Below are 24255 nucleotides of genomic sequence, written 5' to 3' on the forward strand. Positions count from 1 at the left end.
TGAATCTACTGTAAGACTTTTTTTTGACAGTCCTGCTTGTGCAAATGGTCTTGTCCTATTTAAAGTTAAATCCCCACTCTCATAATATTGTAAAACGCTACGGAATCTGTTGGCACTATATAAATGGCAATAATATCAGTTTTACTTAACCAAGCCCTCTTTCCTGTGTCATGATGGCTTTAATTGCGCCATCTATGTTCGCGTATTGTAATGAGAAGTAATCTGACGGTATTCGAGAATTTAACCTAGATGTGGTGAAATAATGAGGAGTTGAGAAGTCTATCAATTTAATTTAATTTTTTTTAATGTTTTTTTACCAGTGGCAATGCCAGGAGGACTGGTCCTCCAATTGGAAAAGGGGGAGGGCTTGGAATGGGCCGATCATGAAACCTTGCTCAAGTTTCTTTTTTTAGGACCAAGTTGATGGGTTGATTCTCATTGGTGGTGAATTGTAGGTTGGCACATTCAATGGTGCCTGTGGGGAGAGAGATTAAACCTGGGTGGAATTTTTGATTTAAGGGTTTTCATTCTAGTACCACAAAGTGAAGTAACTGGTAATTTGCCAAACAAAGGCTTAGCTGTCAATAGTCACTGCTTTGGTAATAAATAATTGGGACACGTTTTTTTCCCATGGGCCCTAACACACAAGGAGTAAACATGTTGCAGCCTGCATAACTGTGTTAAAGTTTTTGCACACTTGTGCTTTTCCCAGGAAGACAATGGATCTACTCATCCTTCAGTTTTCTTTGGACAGGTCTGAACGTTTGAGCTGTCGAAGCCTGACTGGAAGAGGGAAGGCTGACTTCATTGGGGCACTGGGTAGTGGAAGTACAAATTGCGCAAGCTGGTACCTTGAGCCCAGTAAAAAGCCTACAAAAAAGGTTATTTAGTTGGCCCCAATTGGTTTTGATGTTGAACTGGCCGCTGCCGTGGCGGAAAAAGATTTATGGTAGTGGAAAAAGCAACCGTGCCATATTTATGCCCTCGGTCTACCAGCTTCTGCATGTATAAATCTTCCCTGTGGTGAGGGAAATTAGTGCAAATCACATCTCTGAATAGAATGAAGGCCAGAACTAATTCTGAGAGTTTTTGTTGAGCCTAGGGTCCATTGCTTTCATTACCACTGATCGATCCCCAAAGTATATGACTTAGTGTCTCTACTCATAGCATCACAAGACGTAGTTTGCAATAAGTTAACATCTTTGCCCTCTAAGAGCTTTCTTTATGGTTATGGGACTAGGTGAGCAGAAGTGACTAGATGACCAGAAGAGGCTGAAGGTTGACTAGTTGCTGATAATGTATTACCCTAGTAAATCTTTCCTCAGGGGGAACTGACTGTGGATAATTTGGAGCTGATGATAGCCCAGCTAGGTTGGCAGATTTCTCATGTCTGAAGTCAAGTGTTTATTGTGTGAATGGATGCTGCTACGGACGAAAACATCGCATGTATATGTACCAGTCTGTGGACAAATTCTTCATTATTGAGCCCTGGTTTTGGTGCATCTGTTAGGGATTTCATCAGCCGGAATAACGCCTATAAATCAGTTTTTGGGTCTAGACTTAATATGTATCTGCAAAGTACATATTTGCCAATTATAGTCAATTTAACAGTGATTTTTCAAAGATGCAGTACCATTATATTAAAATGTTGTTCTCTTTTTATCTAGACTACAAATCACACAGATTAGATGGGAGGGTTGTGTGTCATACTGTGTTTTGTGGATGGAAGCCTTTTGTTTAGTGAAAAGTGTGCTGACAAGCTATATAATGTTTGCTTTGGCTGACTTCATACGTGACATCCTCTTGGACACCTGCTGTTTAATGCAATGCTGGATCTTTACTCAGTAGTTTTTTTTAAAATATGTTTTAAGGGACAAAGCAGGCTGTAGAAAGCACACAATTTTTAGTGCAAAGGAAATAAACAAATCAATGGAATTTTCTTTTTGCATCTTTTCGTCTGTTGTATGTTGTCTTTATTTTTTTTTTAAAAAACTTTTTTTTAACCCACCAAGTGAGTGAATAACTCAATGTATGTTTGTTAGAATGCATTACATGAAAAATACAATATTAACGCTAAGACAAATAAGAAAAAACAAACCGTGCAAACTTTTTTATATATTTTTGTTTATGACCTCTCTTTTACAGGGCATCAGTATCAGCAAGGCTATCAATGCGCAGGAAGCTCCAGTAAAGGAGAAACATGCACGCCGTATCCTTTGTAAACAATGTCCTGTTCCTGCTCTGTATGTGGAATACAACTGCCAGAGCATCTGCGGTTTCCTGCTAGAACCTGCACAGATAAGAATTTAGATACAATGATTGTGATTTGTGTTACAGGGATACTCAAAGTTGGAATTTGATATACACTATAACAAATTACAATACAGTTAAAACATTGCAAATAATATCAATGATCATCTTTTAAGCTTCTGTCTTTTGTAGAAGACTTTGTAAGGGGCAGATAAGCTCAGCCAATGATGGTACTCTTATTTAACACTGTGTATTATTAACCTATTCGATAAACCCCTGGCCAGGAAGTGCTAATAACTCGTTAGTTAAGCACTTGGCAACAGTTTCACTTTTTGCAGAGGATGCCTAAGCTCATCCCAGCAAGCATGTATTCAATGTATCCAGCACGTGTATATAACCTGTGTAGTAGGATGTGTTGTGCCAGATTCATTTCTTTAGTTATTTATACAATTTAGTCTTCAATTCTCCAGATCTCTGGAAAGCTAGAAAAGCATCACTATGTTGGTTAGTGCCATATTTGTTATATCATAAGCAGTGGCTCCATATCTGCTATCAACTTTACTCGCCGTTTCATTCACAACTGCATGAGACCATTGCTTAGGATCCATACCCGTAAGCTATGATGGAGCCTGTCAGTTAGGATTTCTATACCATGCACAAGCTGTAGGAATATATTGCAAATAAAGAGTGGAGATTATATCTTTCTCTGCTTTCTGTAACTAAAAATGGTGGAGGGGGTTCTAGTTGCATTGATTTCTTCAAAGTGTATGTGTAAATAACTTTTGCTCCCTTATTCTATTTTAAAGTCTCACTCAAAGTACCATCATAGCTTTGTATTTTTGTTAGGTTTATGCCAATGCTTTGGACTTGGTTTAGAACAGCAGTTTTTAGAGCTATTATTCGGCCCATCTGGATGGCAGGGCCTGGTTGCCTATATTAATTTTGGCCATGTTTTGGGTACATGCATGTATGGCCCAAAGCTCTGCCAAGAAACTTTGGGCCATACATGCATAACATAGCAAAATTTCATTAAACTGTCAGGCATACTATTAAAGAACATTTCACGTAATCCTGTGTGATGAGCAGAACCAATCTTTGGGAATAAACGAATGATTCCGTAAACTTCTACTGTAGAGGGTTTTATGGGATAAAATTAGGCCCCATAGACCAGAGTGAGACGCTGCTGATTGGAGGTCTCGCTCTTAACCTAAAGTATTCTTTCTGATGCTGTTTGTAGGTTGAGGCTTAATGTTTTAAAACATTTTGTTTTTAATTTCTTTAACTTAATGTTTAAATATAGAATGTATTGAAAAGTACCTGTCCTGTCCACCATAACTGATGATCCATCAATTACCACCGATTGACAGTTTTTCTGCTCTATATATGTAATCAGATCTGAATGATCCGAGGCAGTTTGTCATGTAATTGGTGCAAATTGACTGTTTTGACTTGGCAGTATCCGGCATTCTCCCGATCAATGCAGTCTGTATTTCCTATGTTTACATGCTGTTAATTAATTTTCCCCTCCCTTTTTGAAGCATTAGTCAGTTTTCCTTAATAACATTTGTAGGCATTATCCTGGGCACTCATCATGAGAAAGGTGCATTTACATTTTGGTCATATGCCATCGGTCTTCCCCTTCCTAGCAGCTCCATTTTAAGTTGGAAATTCTGCCATGTACTGCACAAAATTCTTCGAGATGGGCATCCAAATGTAAGAGTATTATTCAATTAATCTCAAAACGACAGTGACGTATTTAATATTTCAACTGTGTAATACCAAGGTGTTCTCAGAAAATATGGTGCATAAATCAAAACACTTAAGTGTGTGTAGAATATAATATAGAGATATAGATATGTGTTCACTTTTTTTTTGCACTTCCTACTTTTCCCCATAATTTTTGTTTTAGAAAAGGCAATCCCCTTGGGTACATGAGCTTTGAATTTAATGGAGACCCTTATACATATATTAAAGTTAGAAATAATTTTGTCTTTGAGCTTATGAGGAATCAAGAGAAATAGTAGGGAGGTTATGTGTTAAATACCCTGGGTTATGCCTTTTTCAAAGGACCTATAAGACATCAGAGTGAGAATTCTATTAAGTGAATCATAATCTAAAAAAAAAATAACAAATGGCTACTTTTTATTTGTACGGTAAGTTTAAAAGCAGCCTTTGTTTCAGATCATGTTTTATGATTGCTTTGATTAAATGATTAGTCTTATTGGCACTTGTTTCTAATCTTATGCTTTTGTTTTTAGGTTCTCTCAGATTGTCAGCGATATCGCAATAACATTCGGGAAATGGGAGAATTATGGGTAAGTATTAATGGACAGTATTTTATAGTTGACATGAACTGATGGTTGTATGAATGTTGCTCTTTTTTTAAATTGATTTCTGTCACGCTTACTGGGAGAACACAGGCACGCAGTGACAGATGTCACGCAGTTTTGATGCCAACGCTCTGGCAATGAAGCCAGCATGTCTGCATCCTAATGGGGATTGCCCTGCTTTGGAAAGTATTACGAAGTGGAGCAATTTGTGGCAGAGGGAGGGTAGGAGGGACTAGTGTTTGTTACATGACTGAAACACCCACAAATCTGCAGTGATATCTGAGGAAACGAGTGACCTTTGTTTTATTTTTTCTTCCCCCTCAACAGGGTCATTTGCATGATCGATATGGACAACTTGTGAACATTTATACAAAGCTGTTGCTTAATAAGATAAGCTTTCATGTAAAGGTAACGGTTTATTTTTCACATTTTTTTTATACTTTGTTGCCTTTCCAATCTGACTCTTCCTTGATGTATTCAATTTCTCTTTAAATACAGCATCCTGAATTTCCACCCAACCTGGAAGTGTCCGATGATGTCCTTGAGAAAGCAGCTGGCACAGATGTAAACAACATGTATGTTTGGGTAACCCATATATAAGGACTATTAAATCCATTTGTTTGATATTTTGTTGTTTTTCACGTCTTGTTTTTTTTTTTTGCTCACCAATTCCGGTCTTATTCCAGATTTCAGCTCACTGTGGAAATGTTTGATTATATGGATTGTGAATTGAAGGTCTCCGAAGCTGGTAAGGCACCAGCTGTTCCCCACTTATTAATCTATTTTTGTTTTTTGTTTGCTTTTCCCCACTTATTAATCTTTTTGTTTCCTTTTCCCCACTTATTAATCTTTTTGTTTTTTGTTTACTTCTTTTCTGCTTGCTATTATTGTTTGAGCATTCCAGCATATGCTTGAAAACATAAATAAATTAAAATATAATGTGACACACCATGTGTCATTTATGAAATCTTAGTCTTAACATGAAGGTCTTAAGGGATATTATGCTCCAAAGACAAACTCTGATGGTGGTTGTCTGACTCTTAGAAATGATATATATATATTTTAGACTCTAGAGCCCAATTTAGAGACCCATAAAATCACAGGCTGCATTGATAAATATGGTTTGAATTTTAGGTTGTATGAATACCGCCTTTTTTTTCTTATTCGGTCACAGTCCATGAGAACCATAAATGTTGCGACATCTCTCTCTCCCAGGCAGAGCTCCCAGAAATACTTGGATACGTTGAAGTGCTAAATATTACTTTGTAAACTCTCACGCACCTGGCTTCTTTTAATCCCTGGTGTGGTGATTTAAAAGGGTTACTCCAGTCAAAAACAGCGTTTTATTAAAACAATGTTTTAGGATGGAGCAACCTTTACTAGTATGGTCATTAACAAGCTAAAACGTACCTGCGGTTCCGCACTAAAACAAAGTTCTCCTGGTAGCCTGATCCTCCTCCTGTGGTGGTTACTCTACCCCCCCCTCGCTGGAGGGGCAGGAATGTCAGTGAAGACAGGCTGAGGGGATAGACTCGGTCAGTTCACAGTGGGTAGGAGGGTCATGGTGTTTGGACTAATGCTTAAACTTTGGAGCTGTTAACATCAGACTGGTGACTCATGGAAATTGTGACTATTACTAATAAATATATATACATTTTTTTTATCATCACAGAGAGAATTTGCAGGAGTTAGTAACACAGTATATAACCTATGCAGAGGTAGAACATATATGTACACAGATTAACAATACGAATATGAGGGACTGCACTTTAAGTAAATAATGGAAAAAAAGAATAACAATGTAACAATATCCTGCATAGTGATTAGTTAGGAGATTGATAGAAATACATAGGACACGTTGATAGATCTGCACATTTTAAGGGTTTATCATGCACAATATCATGTATGTATGTATGTATGTATGTATGTCCCTCCCTCTTGACTAATACGGTCTTGTGCAATTGAAAAGGTAAATTAAGGGGGAGGAAACATGCAAATCACAAGATGACAAATTTAAACCACTAAGACTAGCTGCATCTCAAGTAGTCGCTCTATTTGTATAAACATGTTGCAGCTAAGTAGGCTGATAAATATTTAGTGAAGGGACAGTCCCTTTATTCCCAAGTTGGGTGCAAACTCCAACGGATTCAATTGTGTCCTAGTGAGTGCTGTAAGGTGGAGAGTTGGTTCTTGGAGACAGATACGCCATGCTGCTTGTGACCTCCCTTTGGTACAGAAATTGACTGTGTCCAGTCTATTATTTGTTCCTATGCATACTGCAGGGGATAGTTGCTCTAAATTATTGAAAATATGTATGTATAAAACATTGCAAGTAAAAGAAAAAGTGTAAATGCGCATTTTCTGATGTGTATTGGGAGTGCTTCAATAAGGCAAAAGGGCCCTTCAGAGATAAGAAATAGACTTGCCAATATGTATCTCTAGCTTCTACAAGAGCCATACAGCATAACTAAATAATGGAAGGTGAAAAGAAACCTAAAGTAATTCCCAAAAGTAAGGTAGTCAGGCATTTTGCATGGAGTTAAAGTTCAGAGTGTTGGTATCCACTGGTGAGCCTTCCTTGAAGTGTGTTCTTAATAGTGGCTGTACTAATAGATGTAGTGCAAGCATGGAATTAAATGAAGACACTGCAGTATCTTAATATTTGTTGCAATGCATAACTACATACAGTGCAAGTCTAACAAGAGAAGAAGAAAAAAAAGCTGCAAACACACAAGTTAGACACCCTGTTTTAATGAATCGTATGTAACTCTCTAGTTTAAATTATCCATCCAACCACATCATTATCTATTTTCCACTGGGATTTTGTGTTTACTTAAAGGGTCTTAATTTAAAAAATGTCATATGGTTATAATATTTTTTTTTTTCTGTCTGTGCCAAAATTATTAAATCATTTGTATTCCCAATGCTTTAGTGCTCCGAACTCTTGGTGTGCACCCCACCTCGTTTTGTGATTTAAAAATTAAACTTTTACTCGCCTTTTTCCAGCGAAGGGGCATTACAGAGGAGGCATGGCCCCCCAATGTTCTCAATTGAATTTAGGATTTCATATGCAGGCTGCAATAATGTGACTGAGTTTTACTCAGTTGCCGCAACAGGAAGCGCATTCAGTGGTTGTCAGTGTAACAACCACTGGAGGTGTTAAACTAAAATGCTTTACATTGCAGGATTACATACATGATAACCGCAGTGGTGATCCTTTTACGGTATACAGTACTCGAGTTTGTCTGGACCCACATAAATGAGTAGTATAAAAAAAACAAAAAACCCTGGCTTTATAAAACACACTGATGGTTAGGTTTTAAAAAGTTTACTTGAAAGTTTAATATCTAAATATTCAAAAATAATCTAGTTCTTTAAAGTACATCTTAACTTTATGGAAATGGTTTACGTTAGACATCTGATAGAGAATGTCTTATTAGCTGAACATTTGTTTTTAATATGTTTGTCATCACAACAACAACGCGGGTATCAAACATTTGTCTGTTAATACAAATAATCGCCTACGCAGAGGTTTGTAGATCCGAACAGGTATATAATAGCAGATAGTCGCCTGCGCAGAGGCACGTATAACTGTTCGTGTACATAAAAGCAGATAGTCGCCTACTTGAAGGCGTGTGTGTCTAAACATTTAGGATTCTCACGTTCAATTATGATATATCTGTGTATGTTAGCATGTCTTAATAGCTATATGATGCCTTTAAGGAAGCAGTATTAAGTGACATTAATCCAAAAGCCTAATGGGGCAATGTAGCCGAAAAACAGTCGTTTCAACACTGAGTTAGAACACGTAAATGCATCTGTTTTAGCATGGTTAAAGGTATGCCATTCTCAACATTTGAACGTCTATTATGTGTGTGCATGTTGCAATAGTTAACCCCTTAAGGACACATGACATGTCTGACACGTCATGATTCCCTTTTATTCCAGAAGTTTGGTCCTTAAGGGGTTAAAGCCTTATTTTCGTATAATACGTTAAGTAGCGAGGGCATAATCATGACATTGTAAACCGTAAATACTATGCTCCACATCTGCATATCCATTTCGTGTGTGCATGTTGCCAAGGCTAAATATTACCTAAGTAAAAGCCTAAGCTTGGCATTTTTATGTTAGGTATATAAGGTAGAAATAATGCAATGATCAGACATTCCAAAATTAAGAAAGGGAGCCACGTAACATTACCTAGTTCGACCTTAACAGGCAATGCAGCTGCATTCTTATTAGGCTTGGGGGAAGTTTTTAACAGTGCAGCTTATGTACTGTGAATTATTAAATGAGTCCATGAATAACTTGCTATATTAATAACATCTCGAGGGTCATATATATAACAACTATATCAATGTTATCCACTCTACAAGGGATTACGCAATACATGCAAACGAATCTGTACACAGTCAAGTGTCCTTCCATAACGAAGTAATCCTCTGATAATGCACAGTCTGATGTAGGCTGTTGCTAACCATGCAGTTCTGGTAAAAGGGTTGTGCATACTACCCTATTATTTAACATGCTGTACCCTGTATATTTAACTGTGTATAACGTAAGGCTGTAAAATAAGAACTTTAAAACATTTGTGGCAGAAGCGGTGCCTTTGTCTGGCATCGTGAGGCTATAGTAAATCATAGCTATTAGCAATGCGACATCGACTTAGACGTACACATATTAAAGAGTATATCTTATGTACATGGGCTTATGTAAGAGGAAACATTAGCATGGTAAGCCCTAGCAAAACAGGGTCGAAATTTTAACATATAAGTCACTTTGCTGGAGGGGGCGTAATGGCGCCCGGCGTGATGAAGCCGTCTGATGTGAATTGGCAGCCTTCTCCGTGGCTTTTCTTCGGGCTTCCCTCTGGTATGACCTTCCCATGGCTACCTCGGAATGGTACTGCACATGGTGGGTCCGTTGTACCCCCCCTGAGTCTCTCCGGTTCCTCCGGGTATGACAGTCCTCCCCCCTAGGCAAGTTTCTGTGTCTTTAGGGGGCTCCACTCCACTGTGGGCACTCGGGACTGGAGCTGTCCGGCGGCCTCCCCACCTTAGAGTCCGCTGTGTACTCGCCTCCTGCACCTCCCTAGCTTCAGCAGGGCCTTCCTGGGGCCCCAGCCCTGTCTTGCCTCAGCCTCCTCCGGCCACTTACATGTTGCCGTCACGTGCCCTCCGGCCACCGGTCTGCCGGCGGGCCTGCGCTTCACAGCCCCACCGGGCTCACAGAGTTGGGGGGGCTGTTGTCTCCCGGACCACCACCAAATCCGGGGTTCAGGGCCAGCTCTCCATCGAGCTGCCGCCCGCCCGTGGGAGTCCAGTCGTGAGTTCCGCCGCCCCGGGGGTCAAGGTATCCCGGCGCGGGTTTCAGTTGCGTTTGTGTGTGGGTCGCCTCGTGGCGCTATTCGGGTACTGTGTATCCGTCAGCCTGTTTAGCTCTGTGTATCGGAGCGTCGCGCACCGGGTGTGCCTCCTCCTCCAGCCTCTGAAGTTCCGACTTTTGGGCTGGGATCACCCCCCCGGCCGGGTGGGGGGAGGGGGTAGCGGGGCCGGGCCAGATCTCCCGCGCCTTACTTGCGCTCCATGGGTCCCGCTCATGTAACATGGTTCAGGCCTCAGGGGTCGCTGTGTGCGCCGAGGGTTCAGTATGTGCTCAATCGTTGCACTCCCTGGTTCCTCTCCACCTCATCTCCCCTCTGGTTACTGTTTTCGGCAGGTATCGTGGGTATTTTACGTGGTTCATGTTGTTTTAGGCTTTTCTCTGCCGGAGCCGGTGTGAGTTGCGACCGCTCGGCTCGGCGCCCTGGCCCCGCCCCCTTAGGTGAACATTTGTGCTGGGAGAAACACTACAGGTTGCTCAACCCTTTAATGAAAAGTTTTGCCAAGCTTGTTAAATGTGGCATAGCTTGCCACATGAAGTTGCATAAGTAGAGTTGCAATGAGGTACTGAGTTGCAGCAAATATTGCTATTAAATGGGAACGGTCAAATCATTTGTAACTTCTTTTAAAATGTGTGTTAAACTTTCTTCTTTCAAATAAATTGCTTCTTTTACTATAAGAACAATGACAACTTATAGATTCAAAGGTGAGGGAACATATAGCAGCACCCTAATCGAACATTCAGCTTTGATAATGGCATATGACAACATATGCAACATTTATAGATAGAAGCTGGAAAAAGTTCTAGGCCTTTAAGGTTTTGTAGATGCCCTCTATGATCATCTTAATCCTCGACTAAGAAATTGTAATACCGTGTATTAAATGATCTATTTCAAAGCAGTGCACGCTTGTCCATAATTATGTACAAATCCCATGTTGCCAATTGTATACTTTGGTACAGTGCTACCTGAATGATATGTATTTACAGAACATATTGTTTCTCCTTCAAATCTCTGTAATTCTAATGCAGGGGTGCCCAAAAGGTAGATTCCCTGATGTTTTTGAAAGTACAGATTCCAGGATGCTTTGCCATTCTAAAGGCATGCAAAGCATCATGGGAGTTGTAGTTCTGCAACATCTGGATATCTGCATTTTAGGCACCCCTGTTCTAATGAATCCTGCACAAGGTAACTGACGGTGTATGTGTGATTTACATTTTGTGACGTAACAGTGATTCTGTTTGACAGTTGTGAGGCAGCTCAACAGCGCTATTGCAGTGTCTCAGATGTCTGCAGGACAGTGTAAGCTGGCGCCCCTGATTCAGGTGATCCAGGACTGCAGCCATCTCTATCATTACACCGTCCAGCTGATGTTCAAACTCCATTCGTGTAAGTAGTCATTAAGTAATTCTCAGACTTTCCACATTACCGTTTTTACATTTATACATTAAATTCTACAAGTTCGTAATATATTTTGCCAGATGTAGAGCTATATTTTCCCTCTCACAGTTTGGCTTTATTTCTTAGTAATTCGAACAGAGTAAATTTAACAAAATACGTGTGATATTGAAGTTCGGTTTTGATAAGCATGTCCTGTGACACATTTCTCTATCCAGATAGGATTCACCATTCTGTGAATGTACATGACTTTCTGGTTGAAAAGGAATGTGTATTTATTTGGTAGTGGTTTAAAACTATGAATTGAAAAACTACAATAATCCTAATAGCACTCGGTGGTTTGGCTGATAATCCCTTGCAAGTAATCCTACTAGTTTAAAAGAAACACTCAATACACCTAAATCAGCTTACTTTTTTCTAAAAGTGCATATTGCAGTTGTGTCTTTATAACTGGGGTCAAAAACATCTCCCTGGCTGTCACTCAGACATTCAGGGAGATTTTCTTTCACTTAAGTTTGCCCCATAGTTTTAGCCCAGCATGCCTGCCTTCCCCCTTTCTCATTGAGCTTTACTACAGCTTACTGAGAAGCATTGGAAAGCCACCAATGCATGCACACATTGCTGCTCCAGCACACAGGTTTCTCGGCGACTGAAATTCTACGCCATGGAAAGAGGTGGGGGGGAGGGGGTGTTTGCAAAGGCTGCAGACAGCCGCAAAGAAAACATGCAGACAGAAATACATGCAAGTTTTAGTTGGGGTTTATCTACTAAATAGTCAAACATAAATGGAGTGTACCTTTGATGTGTCTTTGAAGGTTTTGATAAAGATATGTAAATAGCAATTGCATGGCAATTATGACTATGACCAGAGAAAAAAAGGGTAACAAATATATTGCGCTTTGTAATATTAGGACCATGCAAGCCAACAGTGCTGACCCAGAATGAAATAAATGTATTACCTGCTAATATTGCCATTAAAAAAGGATTAGAGATGTGAGCAAATTGAGCATTTATTTTCTTTAATCGTAGTGGGAACCCTACTTGAGCATTATTTAACTTATAAATCCTAAAATTGTGTGTATACTCTCCCTAACACTAGGCCTGCCTGCTGACACTCTCCAGGGGCACAGAGACCGATTCCACGAGCAGTTTCACAGGTGAGTATTTCTATTATGGAAGCATATGCATTTACTGTGGTTCCTGTGTGGAGAAAGATATGTTAACAGAGTTATCACTGTAGCTGCTGGGTGTTAACACTGATCACTCCAGATTCTTCTTCCCATTTACATTTTGGTCAAAATGAGTGAATTTTGTTAAGCATTTTTGTGCTAAACAAGAAAACCAAATCGTGTTTGTCGACCTTGGGATACATATTGACTGACCTTGTGCAGATTTAATATAAGATGGTATGTTGAAATTAATTCTTCCCCATCTTCTAATATGATCTCATGCAGAGGCACACATAATGAGACCTGAGTTAATCTGCAAGAGATCTGATCTGGATTTTCTGTGTTTGTATATACTAGTAGATCATCAGGAGTATCTCTGTACTCCTCAAGCATACATCTTTGTTGGAAGCCAGGCCTTTTGGGATAGATCAGAGATGCTAGGCAAGACACTGTTGCATGTGTGACGACATTGTGGCTGCCTCATGAGGTTAATCTTTGAAGTGAATATCTGGCAAAACATAGGTTTTTCTTTTCTAGTATCTGTGAAACTACATTGACTACCAAATGCATTTTAGCAGTTTGTAGTAATTCTTCCAACATAATAGTACATTTAGAATTTGGATAGACATACTTGTGTGCATGATTCTAATTCATTGACTATACTCCACCAAACTGACCTTGATTGCTGATGCAAAGTTTAATTATCAGTTTCAAAGAGTTGCTCGTATATTTGTTCCTCCACTGGCATTGTTGGTACTGCTTTTCAGGTGGCCTTAATGACGGACAATAACGTATCTTCAGCTGCAATTTACTAGACCAGGGGTAGGCAACCTTCGGCTCTACAGATGTTGTGGACTACATCTCCCTTGATGCTTTGCCAGCAATATGGCTGTAAAAGCATTATGGGAGATGTAGTCCAAAACATCTGTAGAGCCGAAGGTTGCCTACCCCTGTACTAGACTGTCCTATGCCTGTTCAGGTTTTAAAGTGTTCAAGAAGGATTCATACCATCTACTAAGAAAATAAGAAAAAATATATTTATGTAGTAAATTCAGTATGAGTACAGGTTAAGATTGAGTCGGCATCTAATGGGATATGTTTTTCAGACAGTTTGTTAAGGCAATGGTTGGAAAAGAACAGAATAAATGTTCTTGATAAAGGGATTCCATTTAACTTTTGTGACATGATTAGTGCAGTTTGATATATAATTTTTAGTTATGTGAAGTTAATCCTTGCCTGTTATGACTCTTTGAATTCTATTTCCAAATGCCCAATTGTCAATCTACGTTCCCTAGTATCCCGGCATGGCTTTCAGCATGTTTTATAATCTATTTTTATTTGCCCCTTACAGTCTTAAAACCTTCTTCAAACGAGCTTCTGACATGCTGTACTTCAAGCGACTTATTCAGATACCCCGTCTTCCTGATGTGAGTCTGTGGTTTACCTTTTGTGTTAAATTTCTACAGCGCCCTGCATCCTCCCTTACTAATTTTTGTTTCAGACTAATTTTGACTGCATGCATTTGGTTGTTTTGTTTTGTTTTGTTTTTTCCTTTTGTAACATTTTTGTTTTCCTGAAAAAGATACAGAGCAAAACAAAGATCGGATAGTTTCCAGGATAGTTTTGACCCGTTAGTTTTCATCATACATTTGTAATATTAAACACTTGTATCAAATAAACCAAAATTATAGACATAGATGAGAACATGAATAAACTGCATTTATTTTTATTTTTTTCAAAATCACAATGCTACTCAAAGTTAGTGGCGTGTTGCACAGTGTACCTCTTGCATATTAATTGCACACCTCATTGCTATTTGCAGAGTCCTCCTAACTTTTTGAGAGCCTCGGCGTTAGCAGAACATGTTAAGCCTGTGGTCGTCATAGCCAATGAGGCTCCAGAGGAAGAGGAACAACCAGAGTCTCTCGTAGAGATTACCGCTGCACCTCAGCCTGTGGAACAGCCGGTGAATGCAATTGTTTTATATATCTTTTGTGTGTGTAATGTGTTTTTTTTTTTGTTTTTTGTTTTTTGTGTTCCAACATGCATAATAGTTTTCCACGTTTTATCTAGTTCTAAGGTACACGATGTTTGTTTTATTATAAGTTGGAGATGTACTAAAATGTTTCATCTATCATTTTGGGGCATGGTAGTTTGTGCCTTTTCTTTTTTTTTTTTACTTTTTTTTTTTTTTTTTTGTTTAAACTAGGATCTATTAAAATCTGTATTTGCCTGCACATAATTTTAAAATGTATATTTTTCTTTTACTTTATCTGTTATTGTTTGAACAGCTTTCTTTATAACATGAGATTTCAAAAACCATTGATTTTAAATGTTCTCATTTTCAAGGTCGTGGAAGATCTGTTTCAACAAAACTTTTCTTCTCCAAACGGGCTTGTGAAAGATGACAGGTGACCTTTTCCTGTTTTCTGCATGTCGAATATGTATACATTACTTTGTTTTGTTTTTTAATTTGTATTTTATTTGATTGTGCATTAAAAATCAATATTTCTGTGTTTGTCTTTAGGGATCTTCAAATTGAAAATTTAAAGCAAGAAATTGAAATGCTGCGAGCAGAGTTGGAAAAAATCAAACTGGAGGTGAGGTTTTCAGATCAGGAGTAGGTGAGGCAATAGAAATATTAAAGGAACACTAAAGGGTCAGGAACACAAATGTGTATTCCTGACCCTAAGGTGTTAAAACAACCATTGAGGTGGTTTGCCTTCCCCCTTAAAAGGTAATAAAATGTACCTGATTTCCAGCGCTGCGCGGGTCCACAGGGAAAGCATTGGATTGTTTGAAATCGGCAAGGAGGCGAGGCGAGACGGGGCCAAATGCCAGCTTGGCCAATCAACACCTCCTCATAGAGATGCATTGAATCACTGCATCTCCATGAGAAAAGTACAGCGTCTCCGTGCACAGCGTGTGGACGCTGAACTGCAGTGCTGTGCACTGCCACAGGAAGCCCCTCCAGTGGCCATCTGAGAAGTAGCAATTGGAGGTGTCCCTAGGGGGCAATGTAAACCCTGCCTTTTCTCTGAAAAGGCAGTGTTTACATGAAAATGCCTGCAGGGAATAATTCTACTCACCAGAACTACTACATTAAGTTGTAGTTGTTCTGGTGACTACAGTGTTCTTTTAAGTATAACTTTCTCTGCTTTTTATTTTATTTTTTTTGCCACAAGGGAGTCTGAAACAGTTGTCCAGCTGTTTACATCCAGCTTGCATGGGATTTTTCATGTGCAGAGTGATGTAACGATGTAACATTAAAGGGACACTATAGTCACCAAAACAACTTTAGCTTATTGAAGCAGTTTTGGTGTATAAATAATTTCCCTGCAGTGTGACCGCTCAGTTTTCTACTATTTAGGAGTTAAATCACTTAGTTTATGCACCTTAGTCACACCTCTCTACATGTGACTTGCACAGCCTTCCTAAACACATCCTGTAAATAGTCGGCTAATGTTTATACTTCCTTCTTTGCTAATTCTATTTAATTTAAAATGTATTATCCCCTGCACTGTTGATGGCTTGCTAGACCCCACAGAAACCTCCTCCGTATAATTAAAGTTCACTTTAGAGAGCAGGCAGTAACAACTTTTAAAGTAAGTTACATGTAATTGAAAGTGAAACCATTTTTGTTAATGCATGGTGTGAGAGTCACAGCCAGGGCAGGTGTGGCTAGGGCTGCATGGACAAAAAAAGGGATTTAACTCCTAAATTGCAGAAATTGAGCAGTGAGACTTCAGGATCATGATTTATACATTACAACTGCTTCATTAACCCCTTAAGGACACATGACGTGTGTGGCACGTCATGATTCCCTTTTATTCCAGAAGTTTGGTCCTTAAGGGGTTAAGCTAAAGTTGTTTTGGTGACTATAGTGTCCCTTTAAAGATGAACTTGCTGCAATGTGTGTAGGTTAGGTTACATACAGTTTATTATATTGGGTGTTCTGTTTTTTTTTGTTTTGTTACTTTTAATTCTGTTGCTCCATAAGTCCACTCTTTCCCATTTGCTTGAAAATTGCTGCTGCATATGATGTAATGCTTTTGGGTCCCTAGTTGTCGTTTAGAGATTTGCTTTCTTTGGCACAATGCGACAAATTGAACTAAGTCTGCCAGAATCTTGACCTGTGTATCGGACTAGCTTAATCATACTTTAGAGGTTTAAGTGAGCATCCGTCACGATCTGCTCACTTCAGAAACTGCAAAGCTTTGGAATTTGCAGGAACTGTACATGTCTGAGGTGTTTCCATTTGCATGATATTGCATGTTTATTTTTTACTCAATCATTTTATTATTTTAATATGAAGCAGAAAAGCGTGATGGGTGTCTGGGTTCCAGAAAAAAAGGGAAACTTTGTGCTCCTTTTTTTGGAGGGCCTAAACCCAGTGTTAAATACATAAACTAATGCCAACCAAACAAAAGGACTGCGCCATATACAGCGATGCTGAAAAGTGTAAGGGATTCAAGACAAATTTGAACTTCTCTGCCAAATTCTCGTATCAGAGAACCAATTTTTATGCAACATCTGTATAATGCACTAAAAAGTGGGTGAAATATAGCCTTAGTCTTCTATGTAATCTGTGTAGCTAAAATACAAATTAAAAGGGAATTTTAAATTTTTTTAAAAACATTTTTTAATTCCTTTTGGGCCCTTAAAATGCGTTACCGTGCTTTTCACAAAGAATAGTAAAATTCTTCTAATTTCTTTTCCCTCCCCCATTGTTCAGTTTCTAGTCTTAGTTGTTTTGAATATATGGACTATTTTGCCACATGACTCTTTTTCTGAAAGGTGCAGGCTGAATATCTATTCGCTTACAGGTTTAAGTCTGCCTACTTTTCACAGTTCCAGTGTTCTTTCCAATAACCAGCAATTTTAATCAGATTTAGTTGACTCAAACTATTCAGATAAATAAAATACGACTACAACTAAAATGGCTTTAAAGTCAAAAGACTTACTAAAACTAGATTCAAATTTGCTGTCAAAATTAACAGTGCACAATTCATTGTGTAATTTAGGGGTTTGCTGACGTTTTTTTATCAATCAAGTTACATAGCAGGTGTAGCCAGTAAACACTCTAATAGTGAAACCAGGAAATAAATCCATGAACAATGGCAAAGGAAACTTCGAGAGTTTGGGATAAACAGAAGTTATTCTACATCATGTGAAAATGTTGTCTGCTTTCAAACACTTTAAGTGAGACGCCAGCCCTTTTGTGCTGAATGAGAGGTGGTATTATATGGATTATTTTTACTCTGGTTTATAGAATTTTTCATAGAATGCGCTTTGCTTTCTTGCTGAAATGGGCACCATGTGTTAGCAGGCTGACTTAGTATTCAGCCAGAGTCCAGTGCTGAAACCAGCTTTAAAAGTAAGTCTAATCTAGGGCACAATAGGTAAATGTTACCAATGTAATTGTGTGCATGTCTTTTTTCACTTGACAGGGTTAAATATGACTAAAAAAATAAAAAAAAATAAACGTACAAAAAAATGTTAAAAGCTGTTCTGAATTTTTGACATGTGGCTTTTGATCTCAGCCCCCCTCTGCACAGAATAAGTTAATGCCATGCATACTACAATCATGTGGGACATATTCTTGGTGCATCTTCTAGTTTATTCTACAGAGTAAGGAGTGTGCTTGTTTTGAATTTTTTTTTTTTATTGCACCTGTGATTTGTACTCATATTTTTTTTCACTTTGCATGTTTGTGGATGTGTCCCATATGTAATCCCTTACATTCTCCCCTCAATTAAAATGTGGGTTTTTTAACCTTGATTTGCAGCATGTTTATTGAACATTTGATATTTCTTAAGTTTTTTTCTCTGCGTTTTCTATCACAGGCTCAAAAGTACATTTTGCAGCTGAAAGGTCAGATTAACACTTTAGAAGCAGAATTGGAGGAGCAGCGCAAGCAGAAACAGAAAGCCCTGGTTGATAATGAGCAATTGCGGGATGAACTGGAGAAACTGCGAAAACAAAAGCAAGAAACGGACAAGACCCAGGAGATCTTGGTAGAAGCAGAAAGTATGTGTATGGGACCTGTTACAGTCCAAATAAAATTGTAGGCCTTTAGTTCATCCATTTAGCATCCATTGCTAGAGCCCTGTTTACATAACAGTTATTGTGCATGTTTTTACCAGGACACAATACAGTTCTAAAAAGTTGCTTTTACACACAGAACAATTTAATTAGTCTGTATGAATTTCACGATAGCTGCTTAACAGGAAGAAATTAACTACCGATATTGAAAATGTCATCTGTACAAAAGGTGGTTAAAACAGGAGTACCTGTAGAGTATCCCCTTAAGGAGACCTGATGGAAAGATTTCGTCATGATTCCCTTTTATTTCAGAGGCTGTGTACTTAAGGGGTTAATTTTCACTGTGAGCGCTCTCTGTAAATATAATATTTCACAATGATTCTTGTTAATATATCCCTGGCCCGTTAAAGGATCACTATAGTGTCAGGAACAGAAACATGTATTCCTGACCCTATAGTGTTAAAACCACCATATAGCCCCCCCTGGGCCCCTCATGCCTCCATAAATATAGTAAAAATCTTAATGTATTCAAGCCTGAAGCTGCTGGCTCTGCCACTGTCTGCCTCAGAAAAACAAGCAGTCTGCTGACATCATCGGAAGTGGTAGCCTGATCCAATCACAATGCTTCCCCAGAGGATTGGCTGAGGCTGACGAAGAGGCAGATCAGGGGCAGAGCTAGCACAATTCAGACACAGCCCTGGCCAATCAGCATCTCCTCATAGCGATGAATTGAATCAATGAATCTCTGAGGAAAGTTCAGTGTCTGCATGCAGAGGGAGGAGATACTGAATGTTTGGATGCATTTTCGGCAGCCATGACCCAGGAAGGGTCTCTAATAGCCATCTGAGGAGTAGCCAGTGAAGTTATAACTAGGCTGTAATGTAAACACTGCATTTTCTCTGAAAAGACAGTGTTTACAGCAAAAAGCCTGAAGGGAATGATTCTACTCACCAGAACAAATTCAATAAGCTGTAGTTGTTCTGGTGACTATAGTGTCCATTTAAGTTGCACATAGTGGTGGCCATATGAGCTACATTACAAAGCTGCATAAAAAAAATCTTCATTTTGCTTCCTTGTCTTAAGATTGTTGTCTGTGAGTGCATTTGGGAGAAAAAAAAATCTGTTGATAACAAACCTGTTGCCACAACCTCAGGTTATGTTGACTTTTTTTTTTTTTTTTTTTAACTCTTTATTGATAGAAAAAGCACAGGCAACAGAATTGCGCTACAATAAGCTGAAGGAAAAGCACAATGAACTGATAAATGTCCATGCTGGACTTCTCAGAAAGGTAAGCATTGTTGTCTTTCCACAAATGTTCCAGGGGTTATCATTTATGCCATTGCAGTCAACATAACCATGATTTTGTAAAGCGCTGCGGAATTTAATGGTGCTATATAAATAACATAATAATAATAATAGCCATGATTAAAATTTTTACACTTTTTAATTTAAATTTTAAATACCTAATGTAAATCTGTTACTAAAACGTTTATATGTAAAGCAGTTGTTCATAGCACTGCTCGCAGCCATATGAACATTTCACATTTTGTCCTTTTCCCCATACGAACAGATTTGGTAAATGTCTAAATCCGCTATTGGTATATCTGAGGCTTGTGCGTGGAACAACTGCTATACAGAAACAAATGACCTCTGAGTTAGTGGGTTTGAAATCACTTTCAATAGTTCTTCAAATGTTTTAGTACATCCAGCTTGCTTAAAAATCTATTGTTACAAGCAGTTACATCAAACCAGTTCCAAGTTGGGCTTGGTCTCATGCATCATTGGACATATGTTTAGAGCTCACAATAGATTTGAAGATCTATGGCATGTGTTGTGTTTTCTTTTAACCCCATAATTGAGCTCTCTTTTCCTTTTCTGCCCAGAATGCAGACACTGCAAAGCAGCTCACTGTATCACAGCAAAATCAAGAAGAGGTGGCTCGTATCAAGGAACAGCTGGAGTTTCAGATGGATCAGGTGAAGCGAGAGTCAGAAATAAAGGCAAGTTTGAAACCGTTCTGTATAGTTAATGAAGTTCATGGCGTTCTATTTGTGCTTCTTTAAATCTAGTCCTATAGTCAGACATTCACCTGAATGGAATAAAATCAGTATGTAAAATCAGGTGCTGTATTGTACGATGAAGGTTTGGGGTAAGAACATTTTGCTGGATGAGAAATTACTTGTTGACCGGTTTAAAGGAATACTATAGCGTTATGAATACAAACCTGTGTTCCTAACACCGTGGTGTCCCTGTCCCTCGTTAGAATCACCCACCCACAACATTCACCATAAAAATATATATTTTTTAAAATTTTAACTTACCTTTTTCCAGTGCCAAGACGCCCCTGATGCTGCTTACCTACCCCCATCCTGCTGGAAGTAGAGATCTCACACAGCATCATCAAAAACCGAGCTTTAATAATTAAAAAAAAATTTAAATTAAACCATTGTGTACTTTTTAAAGTTCATTCAGTTCATTCTGACTATTGACTGTCTTGCTTGATGTGGTAGCTGATTGTTGTGCTTGTTTATTTCTCCTGTTTGATGCATTTGTTTTACAAATAAAATTGATAATCACTGTGCAAGCCTGCTTGCATTACATCTTACATATATAAGGCGCAAGCTGATGCTTTACTTTCCGATCACCTGTGATTTTGTCATCTTCAATTTAAAAATAACGTTTGCTGCTTGAATTAAAACCTTATTTTAAAGGGTAGTAGCAGAGTGAAATCATCTGAAATAAATACCAGAACTGGATTTCTCTTTACTCGATTGTGATTACGAAATATACTCAAAGGGTTAATCATTTTTCTTTAACATTTTTGTAATCTGTACATTTTAAGAACAAAAAATTTAAGCAATTGTATATTTTGCATTGTATTCCTGCAATCTAACGTTTTTGTTTTTATGAACAAATGACCGTTTATTGAACTGATTTTTCTTCTTTGTACATGCAGTTGGAAGAACAAACCTTTCAGACGGAGCAACTGAAAACTGAAATGGAGTCTAAGAAGAGAGAGTTAGACATGATCCAGCAGTCGCTGAATAATTCAATGCAGGTTTGTTTTCGGAAGATTCCCAGACTGATAAGTTTTAATCTATTAACTGGACAGCGTAACTTTTCAGTTTATTGGTGCTCCTTTCATTGCATGAAATACTATGTTTAGAATATAGCTGGATTATGTAAAATATATTGTTTGGGGTTTTTGTTTGTATTTACAGAATGATTTCTGTAAAAAGTTTGAAAGATGATTCTTATAAAATTGTATACGAACTGGAGTAATAGTTCAAACGTCCTTGGTGCTGGTTCCTTTAGAAAGAATCCCAACTCAACTGAAAGCCCTCAGATTTTTAGATTTTTTTTTTAAATTTTTTTTTTTAATTTTTTTTTTAAGAGTTTACTCTAACTTATTCGCTAAACACTGAATTGTAGTGAATTGAAAACGACACTACAAAATTAAATGAAACTGTGACAATAGCTAAGCTGGAGACATTTCGTAAAGCATCTGTTTTGCATGGATTTGCAACCTCTACTGTTCAGTACATTAGAGTTTGCTTTTTAGAGAATAGATTCCAGTGACAAAAACATGGTTTAACCCTTTAAGGACCAAACTTCTGGAATAAAAGGGAATCATGACATGTCACACATGTCATGTGTCCTTAAGGGGTTAAAGGGTTACCCCACTCAGCACTGCTGTCCACGCCAGCTGTGCGAAGTCCAACTAGCCTTCGGCACAAAAGTGCAGATTACATGCATACTCCTACTACTATGACCACTTCAAATCACTGAGTGGTCATAATGGTTCGAGTAACCCTTTAAGGGGATAAGTATACCCCAGCAGTGATTTTTTTATAAGTGGATTGACTTGCAGAGATTATATTGGTCTAAATGGGTTTGAAAATAAACACTCCCTCATATTCTTGACTTACATTTTTCAGATGGATACCAAAGAGCCACTGTATAGTAAAGAAGTACCCAAGTATTGTCACACTGCTTTTTAAATACTTCTTTTCAAATGCATATACTTTGAAACACTTAATGTTCTCTTTCTGTGTGTGGCTTTAAGTGATTTGTAATTCCAGCCTCTTATACTAATTTAAGTTCAGATGTTTATAAACATCCTTGGAGGGAAAAAACCAACCACTCTTCTTGACGGAGTATATTCTAAACTTAAAGAACTTGTCTAAAGTAGAACTTCTGTATTTTCAGTCTGAAAGCCATCTAAATTCCACGCTGGCAACATTAGAAGCTGAGAAGGATGAATTGAAAAGCTTGCTCAAGTCGAAGGAGACAGAGCTGTTATCTGTCAGAAATTTTGCCCAAGACACAGAGACTTTGTTCAATCAAGAGCAGGAAAAACGAGCCAGTGAAATACGGGACTTGAATGATAAACTCCACAAAAAGGTAATGAAATGGAATGCTTTACATGTTATATGGTTTGGTGGGGCCTTTTTTTTTTGTTTATTTTTTTTCCTTTTTTTCTTTTGGCAGGCTGAAATATTGTAGATATACATAGAGAGAGAGAAAAATGTATTTTATACAGGGGAAAAAATAGAAACGCTATTTGAATTTTTGTCTTCTTTTTAGAGCAGTAGCACCAGAATTCTCCATTAACTTTTTAACCTAGTTCAGTTCAGTCCACATTTTATGTGAGGATTGCGTTGGATTAATATGGTGACGATGAGGTGTTCCATCCCACTAGTTTCCTCTACTTTCTCAAGCAAGCCTCCCTCTGCCACATGAGTATGGTATTATTTCCATTTAAAGACTATTCCCCTTGTATCTCTGTCCAAACATTTTTTTTCTCTGCCCTTATTTATCTCTTAATTTACTCAAGCCTTTCTCCCTCACCTCACTTATGGTATATTTCTGTGTCTATATTTGTCCTTTTCCGGCCTCATTTTTTCGTCTGTCTTTCTCTGCCATGGTTTTCATCATCTTTTTGAACCCATTTCAGTATTTGTCCACCTAGGGCTGCCTGACCGATTTACTTATTTTATCTCTGGCACATTGTATGTTCCTTATTCCATTTTCCTCTCCCACCTATCTTTATCTCCTTGTTTACCTCTCACAATTATAGAGTCCATCCTCGCCATTCTCCCACCCTCATAATGTTTCTTGTTTTTTGTGTCCCTTGGCTCTCCCTCAGTACATTGCTCATTTTCTCCTTTTTATTTTACTTTCATTTTTTTCCCTCACCTTATTTCACCTCCTACACTTATTTGTTTTCATTTGCTTTCTCACCATATGCTTCGCTACACTTTAGCGATTACTTCACTTTCCATCCCACAAAACTGTTGAGAAGCACCTGTTAATGAAATATTTTTCTGCTGCATCCTATGTTAACAAAACTGTAACTAATAAATAGTATAAATCATAGCAGAGTAGCTGCAGCCTTCACATAGACACCTGGAACAACACTAGCTTGATACCACCTGTCCTTGTAGATTCATGGGGGACTATTCCATTTGGGGATTTGGAGACTTCCCTAGAATTAACCATATAAAGCATTAGGAGTCCTTGATCTGCCCTGAGTCGTTCCTGACAAATTTATTCTTTGCAGTGAGAATTATCAACATTTAAGGCCAAAGAAGCTGAACTGGAGGTTTTGATTATTTTGTCATGATATTTAAAATTCTCTTTGAATTCCCAGCACCGTGAATATTCATGAAGCCTTTTTGCA

General features: G+C 38.3%; 1 protein-coding gene across 1 annotated transcript in view; it reads left to right on the forward strand.

The window, feature by feature from the left end:
• The window catches only part of HIP1R (huntingtin interacting protein 1 related), an 89611-nt gene that overhangs the window by 40180 nt on the left and 25176 nt on the right, over positions 1 to 24255 (forward strand). The window contains exons 2-18 of the mRNA XM_063454292.1: positions 2146 to 2209; positions 3821 to 3963; positions 4509 to 4565; positions 4908 to 4988; positions 5079 to 5155; positions 5267 to 5328; positions 11209 to 11349; positions 12458 to 12515; positions 13879 to 13954; positions 14350 to 14493; positions 14877 to 14938; positions 15055 to 15127; positions 18374 to 18557; positions 19772 to 19860; positions 20456 to 20572; positions 21529 to 21630; positions 22782 to 22976. Coding sequence (XP_063310362.1) covers positions 2146 to 2209; positions 3821 to 3963; positions 4509 to 4565; positions 4908 to 4988; positions 5079 to 5155; positions 5267 to 5328; positions 11209 to 11349; positions 12458 to 12515; positions 13879 to 13954; positions 14350 to 14493; positions 14877 to 14938; positions 15055 to 15127; positions 18374 to 18557; positions 19772 to 19860; positions 20456 to 20572; positions 21529 to 21630; positions 22782 to 22976 — 1725 coding nt within the window. The remainder of the gene's footprint in view (positions 1 to 2145; positions 2210 to 3820; positions 3964 to 4508; positions 4566 to 4907; positions 4989 to 5078; positions 5156 to 5266; positions 5329 to 11208; positions 11350 to 12457; positions 12516 to 13878; positions 13955 to 14349; positions 14494 to 14876; positions 14939 to 15054; positions 15128 to 18373; positions 18558 to 19771; positions 19861 to 20455; positions 20573 to 21528; positions 21631 to 22781; positions 22977 to 24255) is intronic.

Source organism: Pelobates fuscus, chromosome 5 (assembly GCF_036172605.1).
Source record: "Pelobates fuscus isolate aPelFus1 chromosome 5, aPelFus1.pri, whole genome shotgun sequence".
Lineage (NCBI taxonomy): Eukaryota > Metazoa > Chordata > Amphibia > Anura > Pelobatidae > Pelobates > Pelobates fuscus.